General features: G+C 48.5%; 2 protein-coding genes across 2 annotated transcripts; both read right to left on the bottom strand.

Annotated features, from left to right (window-relative positions):
* Positions 1-10551: 10551 nt before the first annotated feature.
* PC9H_002770 (uncharacterized protein) lies at positions 10552-10810 on the bottom strand (the record flags this gene model as incomplete). The annotated part of the gene is made up of 2 exons (XM_036772382.1): positions 10552-10700; positions 10756-10810. The coding sequence occupies 2 exons, from the start codon at positions 10808-10810 to the stop codon at positions 10552-10554; spliced, it is 204 nt and encodes a 67-aa protein (XP_036625593.1).
* A 291-nt stretch (positions 10811-11101) lies between these two features.
* Positions 11102-12095, bottom strand: PC9H_002769 (uncharacterized protein; the record flags this gene model as incomplete). The annotated part of the gene is made up of 4 exons (XM_036772381.1): positions 11102-11243; positions 11300-11558; positions 11697-11843; positions 11921-12095. The coding sequence occupies 4 exons, from the start codon at positions 12093-12095 to the stop codon at positions 11102-11104; spliced, it is 723 nt and encodes a 240-aa protein (XP_036625592.1).
* Between the last annotated feature and the right edge of the window lie 4120 nt (positions 12096-16215).

Genomic DNA, 16215 nt, shown 5'->3' with positions numbered 1-16215 from the left:
GTACAGTACACAAATAAATCATATGGGGGGTGTACATGCCTAAAACAGAAGTGGCTGGAGAAGCATGTGCTATGGGCGCTTCCGGCGCTTACTGGATGGTCGATTTAGCGCCGGGAGCCCAGCAGATGCCACACTAAGCTTGTCAAATAAAGGGCAGAAATGCGATGCACGTCGAAGTATAAGTGAAACATAAAGGTGTAAGTAAAAGATAAGGCAAAGGATTGTGAAATAAGTAGAAAAGAAAAAGCGTACAAGGTACTCTAGGGGGTTCTCCTTACACCCAATGTGTACCATCACTAATTTACAGCAAAATGAGACAGCGAAATGACATATTGGGTGCACAACAAGCTTGTTTTGAACATGGGATATCAGGACTGTGTCAATCCCTAAGTCACACATCAGTCCTTCCGCCTATTAATCTGTACCGTCCATCACCCGTCCTCACAATTCCACTTGCAAGTCTTTGTCTGTTGCATCTGTCATGTTCTGTATACCTTCCACATCTTTTCCAGCAGCAAAGAATCCCTTTGCCAGATGATCTACAGATGAGACCAAGTGGTAGTGCAGGCCTTGATAGTGCCGGCACATATGTAGGACACTTGCAGTACATATGCACTACATATTCAGTCCATATACAGTTCATATGCAGCACATATGTACAACATATGTAGTACAATTGTAGTACATATGTCAGCTACTTCATTTAGACCCCAAATTGGTCTGAAATAGAACTAAATATGTTCTGAATATGTTCTTCTGTACCGCAATTGTACTGAAGTTCACCTCGTCATCACGTCTTACTTAGCTAATTAGCTAGTGTCCGTACCCCGTGTAGAAATAGCTAATTAGCTTCGAAATGCCGATAGCCACACACTGGCAGTAATTGCCCGAATAACGTCTGAACGAGGAAATCGTCTAAGTCCCCGAAAACGGTAAGTGCTCGTCGTTGCGATCGGAGGTCGTCGGCACGTTCCCACACTTGCTGATTGCTTTCCACCACTGCGGCACTTGACCGCATATGTCCGCCGCCGGCTGTCAAACCTTCGCGTTCATTGTTGCCAACAGCGAGCTCGATATCTCGGTCATTTCTGACCCATTTCATTAGATACTTTCGTCATAAATCATCTTAAATAGTTCTTGTATTGTACTACATAGACAAATAATCATTAACCGTCATATAATAGCTGAAAATGCGACATAAAGAAAGCATGAGGCCCAAGATGAATTCATACAAGGTTTACAACTCTCCAATGGATAAAAATACTCCATGAGACTCATATCTAGAGTTATATTACATGATAGAGACATGCACTGTCCACTAGGAATGATTGGTATTTGTCCACTGGAGACAAGATGCCCTGAGGGAGGATAGGGCTTTATATTGTGTTCAGAGCGTTCTATGACTGCATTCAAGGTTTTCTGTTACTAATTTAAATGTGATAAGAACTTGTAGATTCCTAAATAATTGATTATAAAAGAGGAAAATATGTAAAGACCCAGGAAGCCCAAGGTAACTGACGCTTCCTTTGCCAGGAATATGCATTGGAATACCTAGTAGAGTAACCAAAAACGTTCTTTGGTATCCTAATGTCTTACCTACTCGAGGATAGAGCCGCTGAGGACAATTTTAAGACAAGAACTGTGAATTAATGCAGACAGGAGTGATAGGGGTTTGTCCCTCCACAGCAGATGCTACAGTTGGTTAATAGCTACCATCTTCAAAATAAAGTAGTAATATTGTAATGCAAAGGACATCGCTGTTTTACAGAGTTGTGGTCTCCAGGCTGCAGGAGCTATAAGAATTGCACACATGAGGAGGGGAAATCACTACTCATATAATCTACTGACTGACAGAGGGCATCTAAAATCGTACAAATAATGCAAAATGCTCGTAACATGGTCCTTGTATAATGTACAAATTTGCGAAAGGGTGGGACGAGTAGTTGTGATGATATGACTTGTGAATCCCGTTGGGGAACAGTAGTTGCTTAAAAGGGTAAGTGTGGATGAACTGGATGCATGGAACGGAAATCTGGGCTCATATCTCGGCAACCACTGGTCCCCTTCTTTCGAAACTGTGTACTTACACTGAAGCATTGTATTTAAGCACTTACGAATAATTCTGTGAGTTTAAAAAGCCGACTTCCGTCGCAATACTCCTAAGACACATGAATAACCACTCGCTTTTGTGGTTGCTATAGCCTTTCAGATTCTCGGTTTACAGCCTTAAAAAAATTGGATAACATAGAGCACATATTCAAGTAGCTAAATTCCGCATACAAAGCTCTTAAGCCTTGTCTATGTCTTAGCAGGTAGATGTCAATACCCCTATGCATCCACTTGATATTTTCGTCGTTTTTGTGTTCCACATGCGCCATCAAACCGTATAAATCCTTAGGAACACTCTTTGGTACTATAGAACGATATATATGAGCTTTATAATGTAGAATAACGTCTGTAATCAACATGATAACTCCATCTATGCCTACACTTCCCTGATGACCACCATCTTTGTAGGCATCACAGCAATCTGGCGCTTGTAGAAATACTTTCTTATCATTATGAGAGTCCTTACATGCTTTTACCTTATGGCTAGAAGGCTTCTAGCACAGACTAAGTCCTCAGTAATATTTGACAATTAATTCCCCTTCACTACATAGACCATGTCTCCCTGTAGCTCATAATTCTAATTAACTGACTATATAGCACTATAGGTACCTTTCAGCTTGGTTTGTACACTCATTATGGTGCTGTAAATCATGTATGAATTCATCTTGGGCCTCATGCTTTCTTTATGTCGCATTTTCAGCTATTATATGACGGTTAATGATTATTTGTCTATGTAGTACAATACAAGAACTATTTAAGATGATTTATGACGAAAGTATCTAATGAAATGGGTCAGAAATGACCGAGATATCGAGCTCGCTGTTGGCAACAATGAACGCGAAGGTTTGACAGCCGGCGGCGGACATATGTGGTCAAGTGCCGCAGCGGTGGGAAGCAATCAGCAAGTGTGGGAACGTGCCGACGACCTCCGATCGCAACGACGAGCACTTACCGTTTTCGGGGACTTAGACGATTTCCTCGTTCAGACGTTATTCGGGCAATTACTGCCAGTGTGTGGCTATTGGCATTTCGAAGCTAATTAGCTATTTCTACACGGGGTACGGACACTAGCTAATTAGCTAAGTAAGACGTGATGACGAGGTGCTGAAGTTGTACTACATATGTATGACATATGTTCATGTGGCCCAGTGTAATATACAGGGCACATCAACGCACACCATTTCCCTTTGTGGAATGCCAAGCCGGACGCGGGGCCTCGCACCTGCGAACCACTTGCGCCCGTCTTCCTCATCCGCTGGCACCGTCCACTGCCAGTCCTCTCTCCCCTCCGACAATCGATGACATCCAGAGTACGAGCGCAGGCGTTAGGACTGACTGGGTCGCAACTTCACGGGCGGACGACCGCTCCAGAGTCCTTGGGGTTCTGGTTGGTTTCACATGCAACCTCGTCAGGCGTGCTGATCTGAGTCTGCTACAGTGGACGTCGTTCCTGCTACGTCGACCAAGGGTTGTTGCGTCGTTTGCCAGCATCAGTGGGAGAATGAGGGCCGGGACGAGGATGAGGCACTCGTGAGCGCTTTTCGATTTCCTCTGGGACGTTTTACCTTGCGCACCTTTTCTTTTCCCAGCTCGTTGTCAATGCCTCAGTTTCCTTTACGCAGAGGGCGGCTTCAACTACGTACACGACCGGGCCATTATAGAGCACAACAGTCGCTCGCAGACGCAAGCTTCGCCTAAAAACAATCGCAACGCTCTCTTTCACCCCCGACGCGCTCACTTCACTCCCTGTCTCAGAATCAGACGTTACTCTTATTGCGGCCAGGTGGTCCAGAAGTTGAACTTCCCCTTTCCTTGCCCTCAGCCTCTGGACGACAGGTACTCATCCGCTGGGGCAATTCGACTCTACGCATTCTGGTCAATTACCCCTCACGGTTCTGCTGACGTTGCTCACCCTTGGCGCGTTGATGAGGCGGCACATATCCTCGGCACATCCAATGGTCCAAACCCCGTCTTTTTACGATTTACATAACTTAGACACGCCGCCCGCATACGCCCAAGACACCCGACATATCCGGCGACGCAACGGCTCCTTTCCCGGTACCCGACGGCTCTTCTACGGCGGTTCGGCTCTACTAGTCCGCGTATCGGCAACCCGAATACCGCCGATACACCCGACGGTCCGCGTTTGACTTAGAAAATGTTGCGATCCTACTTCCATCACTCCTGCCCTCGTACGAATTACTTCCCCATCGTGTTCCTGCAGATCTACTCGCTCGGCGCCTCTATCATTCCTGTCACCAGCGGATTTGTCCTCACCGTTCCCCCTATCCACTAATTTCACATCTTCCTATCCCTCGTCTTTATTTAGCCCCGTTCACGACGTACGAGTCCAGTATAAACCCGTCGTTCGCTCTTAGGATGACGGTAGGACTTGTCGTCACTCGGTTCTAGCATCCGGCACTACTCGGCACTTCTCTTATGCGTCACTAGTTCGATTGATACGTCGTCGGCTCTTTTGTATATAGGACCCGCATGTACAGTAGGATTCTCCAGTGAGGAATACACCGCGTTTTCCCCCTCTAGAGTCAGACCTTCAGCTTTCCCCCTTCTACCTCGGAGCTTTTACCGTTCTACTTCGCATGCACGGCACTATCTCCTCCCTCTACCCGATCTTAGCAAGACAGATTTAGTAGGACACTACAGGTGTGTGCCGTGTCGAGTTTATCTTTGCGTTTCACTTCTCGCCGGGTCTCCTTCCGGTACGGCGGCTCTTAAGCCCCCGTTCGTTCAGCTCTATTCTGCGCATTTGCAGCCATAGACGTGACAATAATGCATTATATTGTGGCCATAGCCTAAAACACAATACATTATGTTTCGGCACATTCCTGTGCCGGCCATTTAATTGCTAGAATTGCTTTGCTAGGCCTGCTATGGCCTGGTTATCTGTAAATAATCGCCAAAAATGGCAATAAATCATAATTATCACTTTTGTATAAGATTTGGGCACTACAATCGGTTCTAGTGCGCTTTTTTGATTAGATCCTGCTATTGTATTGGTTTGTAGTCCGCTTTTTTTCATTAGAAATAGTGCATTAGATCAGTTTGTAATGCACTTTTGTAATGAAATTTCGAAAATTGGTTTTCAGCCTTGGGTCCCATAACAAAAGTTGTTAGTTGGATTAGATTGATTAGTAAATCTGAAGAGACCTCGCTGCCAATGCCTCTAGATATGGCTGTATTGAATACCTTCATGGTTCAGCAAAACTCTGGCTCGAAAATTTGCTCAAATTCCTAGGGTTTACTAATGAACGTTGTAGCTGGTATATGGTTGACTACAAGATCCAAAAGATCCAATTAGAAATTCGCTCTGGCTGGGGTTCTAGAGCCATTACAATTTTGCGATGTAACCCTAATCTAGGGTCAACTTCGAAAACTTGTTACTTTGTAATGAAACATGCTTCAAATGAAGTGCAATGGCTTAGGTTCCTTGGTGAGGAATGTTAGCCAGGTATGAACGTCTATTACTACGTTGAAATTGCATTAATATCTGTCAAAATGACTGACCCGGATTTCGGAGTTTACCCTAGTCTAGGGTCAGCCAAGCTAAAGTGCAGAAAGATGATGTCCTATGGCTTAGTGTCACTATCACGAAATGTTCACCACACATATTTAACGGTAAATACCCAAGATTCCATTCAATTATTTCATATTCCCCCCTGCAGAGCCATATCCTAGCCTCAATTTCGATATTTTAGGAATATCATATTTAATACACTGTCTGAAGACTCCAAATATTGGCACGATATGGTGTACCAATATGTACCAACGCATTGCAACGGAGATATTGTCTGTAGCTGTCCTGGTTCCATTGATATAGCCTTAGGAGTCTGGGTGGAATAGCCCCTATTCTGCCTTGATCCGCCTCAAATCATTCAGTAGACTCGAAATAAATGTTCGCATTCTGTACTAAACCATTCTATACGATATATAGATGATTCAGAAATTTTCGTACCCTTTTAAACCGGGGTATTTCCCAAATACCTCGAATTTACTTCCTATTTACCCTGAAATATACCTAAGAATGATGTATTACTGCACCTGTGACAAAGTACATACCCCATGCCTGTCATTAGAATGCTCTATTGACCTTCTATAGTGATTAACTGATGTTTTGATAACAGTCTGAGGATGTATCAGAACACATCCAACTGAATACACTGCAGTGCACACCTGCTGATACCTTACCATCTCATTGTCAGGTAATTTCGATGTATGTAACCCAATACACCTGGGATTGTTATGAAACTTGGGATTAACACTTTCCTACTCATTAGAATACTGCTTAAGGCGTTATATATCCTATTATTCTGCATAGGACTTCATAATGAATATTTTAGAGCGAAGAAATCGCGAAATCACCACGGATTTGCTGCATAGTGCCGTGAAGAACTGGACTAGCACCCGTGGATTACCTGGAATATTTGGAGGGGTACTAATCAAACATTTCAACTCACTGAGGCGAAACCATACATGTGTAATCCAGCCCAGTATACCGCATTTTCCTTATGATAGGGGCTAGTGATGAATGACTAAATCGCTTATATCTGCGGCCACAACGGTTGGATTTGCATAGGACTTAGTACGAAATGTTTGGAAATACCTGTGAAACATTTCGTTCCACTGTAACGAGTGAGGAGGATCGTGTAATACATAGTTTGACTACAAACATCGACAATACACCATTTCCGCTGTGGCGCTACACAAACAACAGTTTTGTAATCGCATATTCCGGATTCCGAAGTCAACCATATGATCCCTACAACATCCATTAAGCGACCTAAGCATTTGAACGAAAATTTAAAATCAGATTTTCGTCTGAAGGACAAGGGGTGTCTGGTTCACCTATATCCATTCACATTTTGTAATGGGTCTCTGCAGATCTTGAAGTGAATCTAATCCAACTAACAAGTTTTGTTATTGGACCTAAGCTGTAGGATCAGTATTCACCATTACAAGCTACATTTTCGAAGTTGACCCTAGATTAGGGTTACATCGCAAAATTGTAATGGCTCTGGAACCCCAGCCAGAGCGAATTTCTAATTGGATCTTTTGGATCTTGTAGTCAACCATATACCAGCTACAACTTTCATTAGTAAGCCCTAGGAATTTGAGCAAATTTTCGAGCCAGAGTTTTGCTGAACCATGAAGGTATTCAATACAGCCATATCTAGAGGCATTGACAACGAGGTCTCTTCAGATTTACTAATCAATCTAATCCAACTAACAACTTTTGTTATGGGACCCAAGGCTGAAAACCAATTTTCGAAATTTCATTACAAAAGTGCATTACAAACTGATCTAATGAACCATTTCTAATGAAAAAGCGCCCTAGAAAGCATTATAATAGCATATTGTAATGGAAAAAGCGGACTACAAACCACTACAGTAGTAGAATCTAATGAAAAAAGCGAAAAAAATACCATTTATTGCCATTTTTGGCGATTATTTACAGATATCCAGGCCATAGCAGGCCTAGCAAAGCAATTCTAGCAATTAAATGGCCGGCACGGAATGTGCCGAAACATAATGTATTGTGTTTTAGGCTATGGCCACAATATAATGTATTATTAGTACGTCTATGGGTGGCATTTGCCGATTCACCTGCCATTCGTTCGGCACTTGTCCGGCTGATCTTTCTTCGGTTACCGTTGTCCTTTCAGCGATTATACCGTATCCCGTGGCGTTCCCACTGCGTTTCATTGCGTTCCACCGAGTTCACTGCGTTTTCACTGTGTTTTACTGCGTTTCACTGCGTTCTCCTGCGTTATACTGCGTTCTACTGCGTTTCACCGAGTTCATTGCGTTCCCCTTTGTTCCCCTGCGTTTCTCTGCGTTTCATCGGCTCTTCTACCGGCGGCTCTACGTGCCGATCCTTGCATTTCCATATTCCGTGCATCCGGCACTTCGCCGCTTGACCGGTTCTTCTTCCAAACAGTCCTTTCATTCATCGTCCTCAGAGTTTTCCGCATTCTTTCACCGGATCTTCCTATCCGGCACTTCCGCATTGTGTTTCCGGCACTTCTACGTTATGTTTCCGATTCTCCCGCACTTGTGACTAGTCCGGCACTTTAGCCTTGATCTCAGTCCTTTCGTCCTATCCGAGTCTCGTACTCAATATTTCTATTGGACAACTTTCCTAGCCGATATTACGGGATATTCTCTGGTTGTGTCTTACGGGTCTATTATACCGTACCACAGCTATCCCAGGCTACGACTCATCAGCGTCGAAATCAATCCAGCGTTGAGGGTTAGACACGAGCTTGATAGGCTTCGGACAAGGGTGACCGAACGATACCCCGATTATGCTGGAAATTTTGACGTCTAGGCAGGCAGGTCACGGAAGACAATGGTACCGATTATTGTTTTTGCTGATGCTATGCTTGGCCAAACTAAGGTACACGTGGAACGCCTCGCTGTGCCTTCGTGCGGTCGGCTTATTGGAAACTCATTCATTAATCGTTGGGACCGCCATGATGAACCGCCATGAGACGCCTAGAGCAGCACTTTCGCAAAATGCGAAGCTGTAGCGCGAGTTGAGTCGACCGAGGAGAACATGGAATGTCGCCGATTGCTGGAATACGTGAAGCTGGGCAGGGACTAAGTAGGTGCCAAATAAGCAGAGAATGAGAAATGAAAACAAATTCTCTCACCAACTTGATAGGAGGACGCTTTAATGAGACACATCGCTTGTGCAGTCTTGGCCAGAGGTAGCGAACGTCTTCCTGAAGGAGAGCGCTATGTTCGATGTGACAGGATCTAATGTAAGCGGGTGGCCAAGCTACCAAAACACGTGCATTGAGGATATCTAGTGACCAAACTTGATCAGTATGGAAGGCGGGTCAATGGTTTCAAGCATAAATGCACAGAGAAGCCTGTGTTAAGCCGTGCTTGTGGATTGAGTCCCAGGGTAGAGTTGGTCCTCGATGCACTGAGAGTGTAGTAACGAGATATAGTAAGATGCGCGTTGAGCCATTGCTCATATGCGTAGCAAGGCCCGATCTTGATCGATATTGAGCCCAAGAGCGCGCCAGCTTATACCGAAGTCCAGAGGCAAATTATGAGTAACACTGGCAATTACTGCTGGCGTTCGGCAGAATCAGAGAACTGCTGCGATTATGACCAACACGTACCGAGGGCGCTGGTACACGACAATCGACTGAAATAAAAGTGGGGGGCTTAGTGGAACGCGATTGAGATTCGATATTCGGTCTAAAGAGAGAATATGTGCGTACCGACAAATCAGTAGTCGTAGATCTTCTGTACCTTCTTCGTAGTGTACCGGATCGACAAAGCGCTTGAAGCGGGATTGATGCCTGAAAATCACGACGATGACGAATGAAGGTCGAAATGGGTATGAGCATGCTCATGTTCATGCGATTTCCAAATTCTGAAAACAGAACGAAAGTGAGAATGAGGGACGGAACAGTGGGAAACATCGCATATGAACTCACATACTCGTGGAAGCGATCGCGAATGGACGGGATTTGTGAGACGCTAGGGTTAGGCTATAGCGTGGTGTATGTGGACAGAACTTTGCGTGGTTGTAGCACTCGTGAAGTGTCGTGAACGAATGTGTATATAAAAATATGGTAGTCTCAGTTCAAAGGCGGTGAACCAAAGAACAAAAAAAGAGGGCGCACCAATATTTCCTCCGCTGTGGAAGATGGTGCGTGATAGAGCTGACGAAGTGAGATGGTAAGAGCGGGGAGGGTCTTGAGCATGAGAACAAGATGCGGGGGATCGCATGACGAGATAACCGATGCAGCGAGCACCACACATCAGACCTGTCGCCAAGGTTCATGTCCTGCAGACTGCGCAAGAACACCGTCAAGACCGCACACATCCGCGGAGTGTCCCAACAGCACTCGATACATATTTATGCGCAGCAACTCCAGGTGTCCCATCTGCGCCACGTTGAAGACCTGGGCTTGACAGCCGCGGGATATTCTGTGAGTTGCGCACATATGATGTGGACTTGCATTATGCCACATGACAAAGTCCACTCGCGCGACGGCAAATGCATGATCAGTGACGGAATGATGGATGAGGCTATCCAATTGCTGTGGATGGCAATGAAAATGCGAACCGTTAAGTAGCAGCTAGATCACCCAAGAATTTGTAAATCGCAAGTATGCAGATAAGGGAATAGAACAGTGACGCCGCGGGGGTCTTCATACAACACGAGCAAACAGGATCCCTTGAGAGCTGCGCGCTGATTAGTTTTGAACATACATAAATTCAAAAATCGGTTAAAAACGGTGATAAATCATACTTGAACATGCTCTGCTTGATGATTTTGCTTAGTGCGCCATCCGAACAGTGGATTCAGCGAATCTCAGAACGTGCTCATTTGAGCCTGACCGGAATGTGACTCACCATGAGTATGACCTGGATTTTGAGCATACATCGCGTTAAAAACCGCTAAAAAAACCAAATTAAACAACCTGCTTTGTAATATTTGGTGACGTATTTGTCGTACGTAGTCCGAAGGAGGTCCTTGGCGTCGTTGATCCACCTTCTCTTCCATTGCTTGACCTCGAAGTAGTCAAACTCCAGTCCGGGGTGGAGAGCTACAAGGGAACAACCTTCAGTAGGGAAGCATAATTATACCGGTATATGACTCACCAATCGCGATGCGATAGACAGATGAGAGGTCCGTCTTTGAGTAGTACTTATTCATGGTGCGGCGTGCAAAGGCCATCCCAACTTTCACAGCAGGGATGAAGGGATTCATCAGGTTCCGATAACATTTCGTCAAAGCGATCCATTTACAGAACAACCGTCGCGATTGTGCACACATTGTCTTTGGAGAACCATACCGTCGATGATTTGAACATCTAAAGTGAATGGTGCGAGTCCGAGCATTGCAGAGAAACGCTGCGTTATCCGGAAGTGCGTTGGAGGTCCAAGGAGGAGGAGGAGAAGGAGTGGGTCAATGAATGACTTTAATGAAAGATGAAAAGGCGAACACTTACCCAAAGAACTCGGTGCAAGTCCTTGAGATAGGAAGCTCTAGGCTTGGTCGTCCGGTGCGCATCAACGTCCTGAAGCCGCGGTCTTCTACAATCCGTATTGGTCGATTGGCCTCAGTAATCCACTTCACCAAGTGGGCACTAGTCGAGTAATTAGATTATAAATCATAAGAATAATGAACATCGAACTGGCTCACCGTGTTTCAGAGGACGTATGCTGCCGATAGGACGCGACAACAGGCTCCTGCCCAGGCCGGTCCCATGCTGCAAATATGCTGCCGTCGCGGTCGGTATCCGGCTTGGTTCCTGCATCAACGGCCTTGTCGCCAAAGCACTGGCGAGCGTGCGAGAAGAGATTAGTGGTGCTTGCCCGGTCGCCAGTATGAAGGTAGCGTTTAACCCCGCCGCTTTGTTTGCAAACGGAGGCCGAGCACTTGAACCACTGGTAACCGTGTCCTTTGTCGTCGTACTTGATCGTGACGTTCTCGGTGTTGAAGAAGTTGTAAGCGGGGGAGCGTCAGCTTTTGCGAGCACGGTCTATGAGATATAAGCATGAGTTCAGACACATGAGGAGGGAGTAATTGAAAAACGAACCAAGCTGAGCCTGATCCTTCTGCTTCTGCTCTTGTGATACCTGAACTTTTGTTTGTTTCTTTGACTTTGGTTGATTGCTGTCGTCGTCGTCACTGGGTATCTCGATGGGCTGGGACGGCGCCGCGGAAGATCGAGTATGGACGGAGGCTAAAGGAAAGCTTCAGTTAGGACAACACAAAATTAAAATAAGAGATATGCAGCGTTGTCATCATCGCTAATGCGACGAGACTTCTTCTTGAGAGGCCGAGTAAGGGCCTTAGTGACTTTCTTGACTTTGTTGAACCCGCTCGAAACCTTCTGCTTGATCTGGTCGGAAAGCGAAGATTTATTCGACGAATGAGAAGGGGCAGGTGACGTCGCCCTGGAGGAGGGCTGAGAAGCGCGAGAGGACGCAGGCATTGCGCTCGCTGCTGGAAAGTACAACGGAAGCCTGCTTAAAACTGTGATGCAGACACTAAAATGATTAGTGAGCGGCCATAGACTGAAGGATGAAACATACGTAATGAAAAAAAAAACATGCTGCTGTGTGACAGTGTTAAGAGCCACACTCGCAGGGGGGGGGCTCGGGATACGCGGACCCGCGGGTGCGCGGTTCCACGTAGACGCGTGGGGGAACGGGGGAAACGAGGACGTACGGGCTTGGCTTCAGCTACTGGCTGCGCCTCCCACACTCTTGCGTGCCCTGTATTTCCGGGGGGGGAGTCCTACGCGGGTACCGAGGGTACGGGCGGAGGCGAAGGGGTGCGACGGGGGGAGAACCCACTAGAGGAGTGAGATGCGAGTGCGGAGAAAGAACTAATATTCGAACTAAGGTAGCTGTATGTACGATACAGGACTATATACTAAGGAACACGCGGCGTCCGCGCGTTCACGAAACAGTAATGAGTTCGGTCGTAGTAACTACAATGTGCTCGAGTATGTACTTAGTCCGTAATCCGGGAAGTCCGCGTGGCCGCGTATAAGCGCGGCCCGAGCCCATAGTCGGGAAACGCACGTGGGCGCGCCCCCTGGTAGCCCCTGAGGGGTTCCTTGGACGCGCCTATAACAGTACCTCCCCTTTAAGGCCGAGACCCATAGAGGCCTAGACACTCATGACGCGCGGGTGGTATGGTGATGATGCGGTGTGGGCGTCATGAGGGTCCGTGGTGAGTCAGCCTCTGCGTGCACGTGAGCGAAAGAAGCGCGGAGGCGAGATGTGTCAGCAGTATAAAAGGCGGAAGCGCGGAGCAGCGAGGCCATAATGGCGCCCACTCAGAAAAGGCCGAATGACCACCACAATCCAACGCCACACGATCCTGACGATGAACGGCGGCGACGGGAGGAGAAGCGGCGGCGCGAGGACGACGACATCGCCGAGGCGGACGCCCGTCCTCGAGAAGGATGAACGAAGGCGTCGTCCGGGAGAAGCTGAGGGCGCGGAGGGCTGCGGAAGGACGCGCGCGGTGCGGGCGGCGGTAGCGGAGTACGTCGCGGCACGGGCCCGCCATGACGATAGTCGGGGCCTGGAGGCGACGGGGAACGCCGTCGCAGGTAGTAGCACAGGGCCGGGGACGAGGGAAGCGGGCGGCGGGGAGAGGAAGAAACGGCGAGGGAGGTGGAGCCCAAAGGGCCGGCACGGGAGGTGGCATGCCTCGGGTTGCGTACAGCGCAACCTCGAGTGCCACCAGCGGCTGTAAGTCCGCCTCCTTTTTTTTCTATACGCTTACTGATGCGTCTCACAGGGTTAAGAACGCCCGCACTTGCTGGGGAATGCAAGCAGCGGCATGTGCGCTGCGGGAACGGCGCAGGTGGGGCTCGAGGTAGCGTGCAAGCAGCGCCGCCCGCAGCGAGCGCGGAAACCCACCGTGGCGGAGTCGCTGGGGGAGCTTGCCGCGCAGGTCTTTCGACCTGTCGGTTCATGTACTCGCCCGGTCGGAGGCGCTGTTGCGCCTAGAGCAGAAGATTGACGCGGTGGCGGACGCCGTGGCCCGTATTGCTGGCGTTGTTGGGCTGCCCGCGGGACGTCGTCGCTACGGGAACGCATGCCGCAAATGGCATGGGCCGCAGCATTGCCGCCAGTACCCTCGACGAGTGGGGGACGACGCGGATGCCACGGGGGACGAGATGGAGGTCGATGGGGGCCAAGGCTCCGTCGACGAGCGACAGCGACGGCGCGCAGGACGCAGGGCCCGCGGATGCGACGGACGAGGAGGACGCGGAGGACACGGACGAGGGGATGGTTTGGGCAGGGACAGGGAGGGCGGTGGAGAGCAGCGGCGAGGAGGGAAGTGAGGAGGATAGCGGGTAGGGTGAGCGCGGGGGCCCTTGTCGGCGCGCGAGGAAAAAAAAGGAAAATGTATCTACCTATCTACATTGCATATTTTTTTGTGTTTTGTGTCTGTCTCTTTTCTTTTTTTTTTTTGTAATTTATAACTAGCAGACCACGGTGTGATCGTAAGTAAGAAGAACCTAGCACAAGAAAGAAAAGAAAAGAGAGGGAACTTAAGAATTTAGGAGAGTGTAGTATATGTAAGGTAGTGGGCGCGGGTGCGCGCGGATGCGAGCAGGAAATAAGGGAAAAGTATTGAGGCGCGGATGCGCGGTGAGGTTGGTGTTCTGATAGAGGGCGCGGGTGCGCGTGGGCTTGTCGCGAGTGTAGATGGAGAATGCACGGGAGCGCGGGGAAAATAGAGAAAGGAGGGTAAATGCGCTGTGTGCGCGACGGAGCAATCTACAGGTGATACAAGCGCGGTGCGCACGGGGAGAGAAAAAAAGATGTTGAGTGGGGTGCGCGGTAACGCGGAAAGAAATAGAGAAAATGAGATGAAGGAACATTACGCGGGTCCGGGCTTGTCAGGATAGCGCAGGTGGAATTCTGCGACGAGTTCCTGCGCGTGCCCGAGCTCGGTCCGCGGAGAGCCACAGAGAATTCTTCATCAGTGTGTTCGTAGCCGAGCCATCGAACGTAGTATTGAAGTTTTACTTTCCGTCGACGGTCGATTTTGGAGTCTACAATTTCAGCTATTTCAAATTCGTCGTTACCATCGACTTCAATGGGTGGGGGAGGGGATTGTACGCGATTTGGAATCGCGTTGGGTGTCTCGGGTTCGAGCATAGAGACGTGGAAGACGGGGTGGACCCCGCGGAGATTTTCCGGGAGACGGATAGTGAACGAAGAGGGTCCTGCTTGGTGAATGATTTCGAACGGACCGAGGAATTTCTCCGCGAGTTTGTGCGAGGGGCGCGTGGTACGGAAGAATTTGGCCTTCACAAAAACCTTTTCGCCAACCTTGAAATCCGGCGCGGGTGCGCGGCGACGATCGGCTGGTCCTTGATAACGGGCTTGCGCCTCAGTCATCGCGGTACGTAGCTCTTGATGGAGCTCGTCGAGGTCGGTTACGAAGGTTCTTGCGCGGGCCGAGGCGAGGTCGAGGTCGGGATTAAGGGAGAGATTGGGGTGATAACCTTTGTTCGCAAAGAACGGAGATACTCCAGTGGTAACACTAGGAGCGTTGTTGAATGCGAACTCGGCGAGGGGCAAGAGGTCAGCCCAGTTATCCTGTTGATAATTACAATAAACACGTAAGTATTGCTCAAGGGGTTTGGTTAGTACGCTCCGTTTGGCCATCACCTTCAGGATGATATCCTGAAGTGAAGTGGAGCTTCATGTCCAACCCTTTTCCTAAGGACCGGAAGAAGCGAGAAACGAACTCGGAGCCGCGGTCAGGACGTGACGTGCGCGGGGGACTCCGTGTTTAGAGAAAACATGAATAACGAATAACTTAGCTAGCCCTTCCGAAGTGATGGTGTCGTGGCACGGAATGAAGATTCCCTGCTTGGAGAGTCGGTCCATCACGACGAGGATGGAGTCGTACCCGAGGGACAGGGGAAGTTTTCTCGATAAAATCCATAGAGATCGAGTCCCAAGGTCGAACGGGAACCGGAAGTTGTCGTAGCATGCCGTAGGTCTTGTGACGCTGGGGCTTGCTACGCATACAGGTGGTACAAGACTTGCAGTAATGTTGAACGAATTCTCGAAGTTTCGGCCACGTATATTCGCAGGCGCACAAGTTCAATGGTCTTGTTCTGCCCGTAATGTCCAGCGAGGATATGATCATGTTTGAAACGGAGTACGCGGAGGCGAAGATCTCCGTGGTCGGGGACGTAGACGCGGCCGTCGAGGCGAAGTAGATTATCTTCGGAGCGCGACCACCGTGGTTCAAGATTTTCGAGTCGGGGCCTTGGTAACTGGGTCTAGCAGATAAGCGTTAATAATATCTTCGTGCAACTTCTCTGTGTCCATAATAATGGAACCGCGGAGCGCGGGTTCCCAGAGGTAAGTCGCGCGGATAGACGCGGTCAGCTGTTCGTTCGAGAATATAGGCTTCAAATTTTGAGGGTTGACCGTAGCATAGCCGTCGCCTCCCTCCCTAAGGTAGACATCCCAACGTCTTGTGAGGGCGTCGGGTTTGGAGCCGAGCCTTCCGGGACGGAAGCGGATGAGGAGGTTAAATTGTGAGAGGTACTCGGACCACCGCGC

The sequence above is a fragment of the Pleurotus ostreatus genome (genome assembly GCF_014466165.1).
Source record: "Pleurotus ostreatus strain PC9 chromosome Unknown scaffold_13, whole genome shotgun sequence".
NCBI lineage: Eukaryota > Fungi > Basidiomycota > Agaricomycetes > Agaricales > Pleurotaceae > Pleurotus > Pleurotus ostreatus.
Note: the sequence above shows the minus strand (reverse complement) of the source record. Positions and strands in the feature narration are given on the sequence as shown.